The sequence below is a fragment of the Orycteropus afer genome, unplaced genomic scaffold, assembly GCF_000298275.1.
Source record: "Orycteropus afer afer isolate SDZICR_OR568_19922 unplaced genomic scaffold, OryAfe1.0 scaffold00336, whole genome shotgun sequence".
NCBI classification, from domain to species: domain Eukaryota; kingdom Metazoa; phylum Chordata; class Mammalia; order Tubulidentata; family Orycteropodidae; genus Orycteropus; species Orycteropus afer.
Genome location: NW_006921923.1, coordinates 755,424 through 756,267, shown reverse-complemented (window position 1 = coordinate 756,267; position 844 = coordinate 755,424). Strand labels below are relative to the sequence as shown.

The following is an 844-nucleotide window of genomic DNA, read 5'->3' as shown; positions in this document are numbered from 1 at the left end:
CACTTTTAGGGGTATGCCTTTCTAATATAAGGGAAAGCTCAGAACTAGGGTATATAGTCTCACTGTTACTTTTCTCCACTCAGGAAGATTCCTGACCAGACATGGGTGCAGTGTGATGAGTGTCTTAAATGGAGGAAGCTTCCTGGCAAGGTTGATCCATCTACATTACCTGCAAGATGGTTTTGTTATTATAATTCCCATCCAAAATACAGGTAAAGTTCTACAGTTCAGTTATGCCTGAGATAACTCATTATTTGTCTCTATATTCTGAAACACTTTTCATCTCAAGTCCACACTCTTCACTCTGGCATTTAAGCATCTATACTAATTGGTTCCACCCTACGTATCCAGCCTTATTTTTCATTGTCCCTAAATACAAGGCCTATGCTTTAGCTATACCCATACATGCCATGCTCATTTGTTCCTCTGTGACTTTGAGAGTGTCATTCCTCTTGTTTACCCTGTATATTCCAACTGCCTATCCAGATCACATCCAGCTGGGGAGCTTAAGTCTTCTATGCAATGTTTTTCTTGTTGTTAGTTGTTTACAGTGATCTTCCTTTGACTTCTGTAGAATCTACTTCTTGACATTTTCTCACATACTGTTTCATATTTTTTGGATATTTTTCATGGCTCTTCAAGAGATTATACAGTCTTTGAGAATACAAACCTTATATTCCAGGTTGAGTTGATGATTGTCTTCCTATGCCTGTTATACCTAATCTCTGTTATAGTAATTATTATATATTGAATGTTTTTTCTATCTTCCTAATACACCATTTGGGAGCTTTGGTAGCATAGTGCCTAAGGTACTTGACTGCTAACCAGAAGGCTGGCAGTTCAA

General features: G+C 37.8%; 1 protein-coding gene across 1 annotated transcript in view; it reads left to right on the top strand.

Moving 5' to 3' along the window:
* The window catches only part of MORC4 (MORC family CW-type zinc finger 4), a 78,660-nt gene that overhangs the window by 62,368 nt on the left and 15,448 nt on the right, over window positions 1-844 (top strand). Inside the window, exon 11 of the mRNA XM_007952409.1 lies at window positions 84-212. Coding sequence (XP_007950600.1) covers window positions 84-212 — 129 coding nt within the window. The remainder of the gene's footprint in view (window positions 1-83; window positions 213-844) is intronic.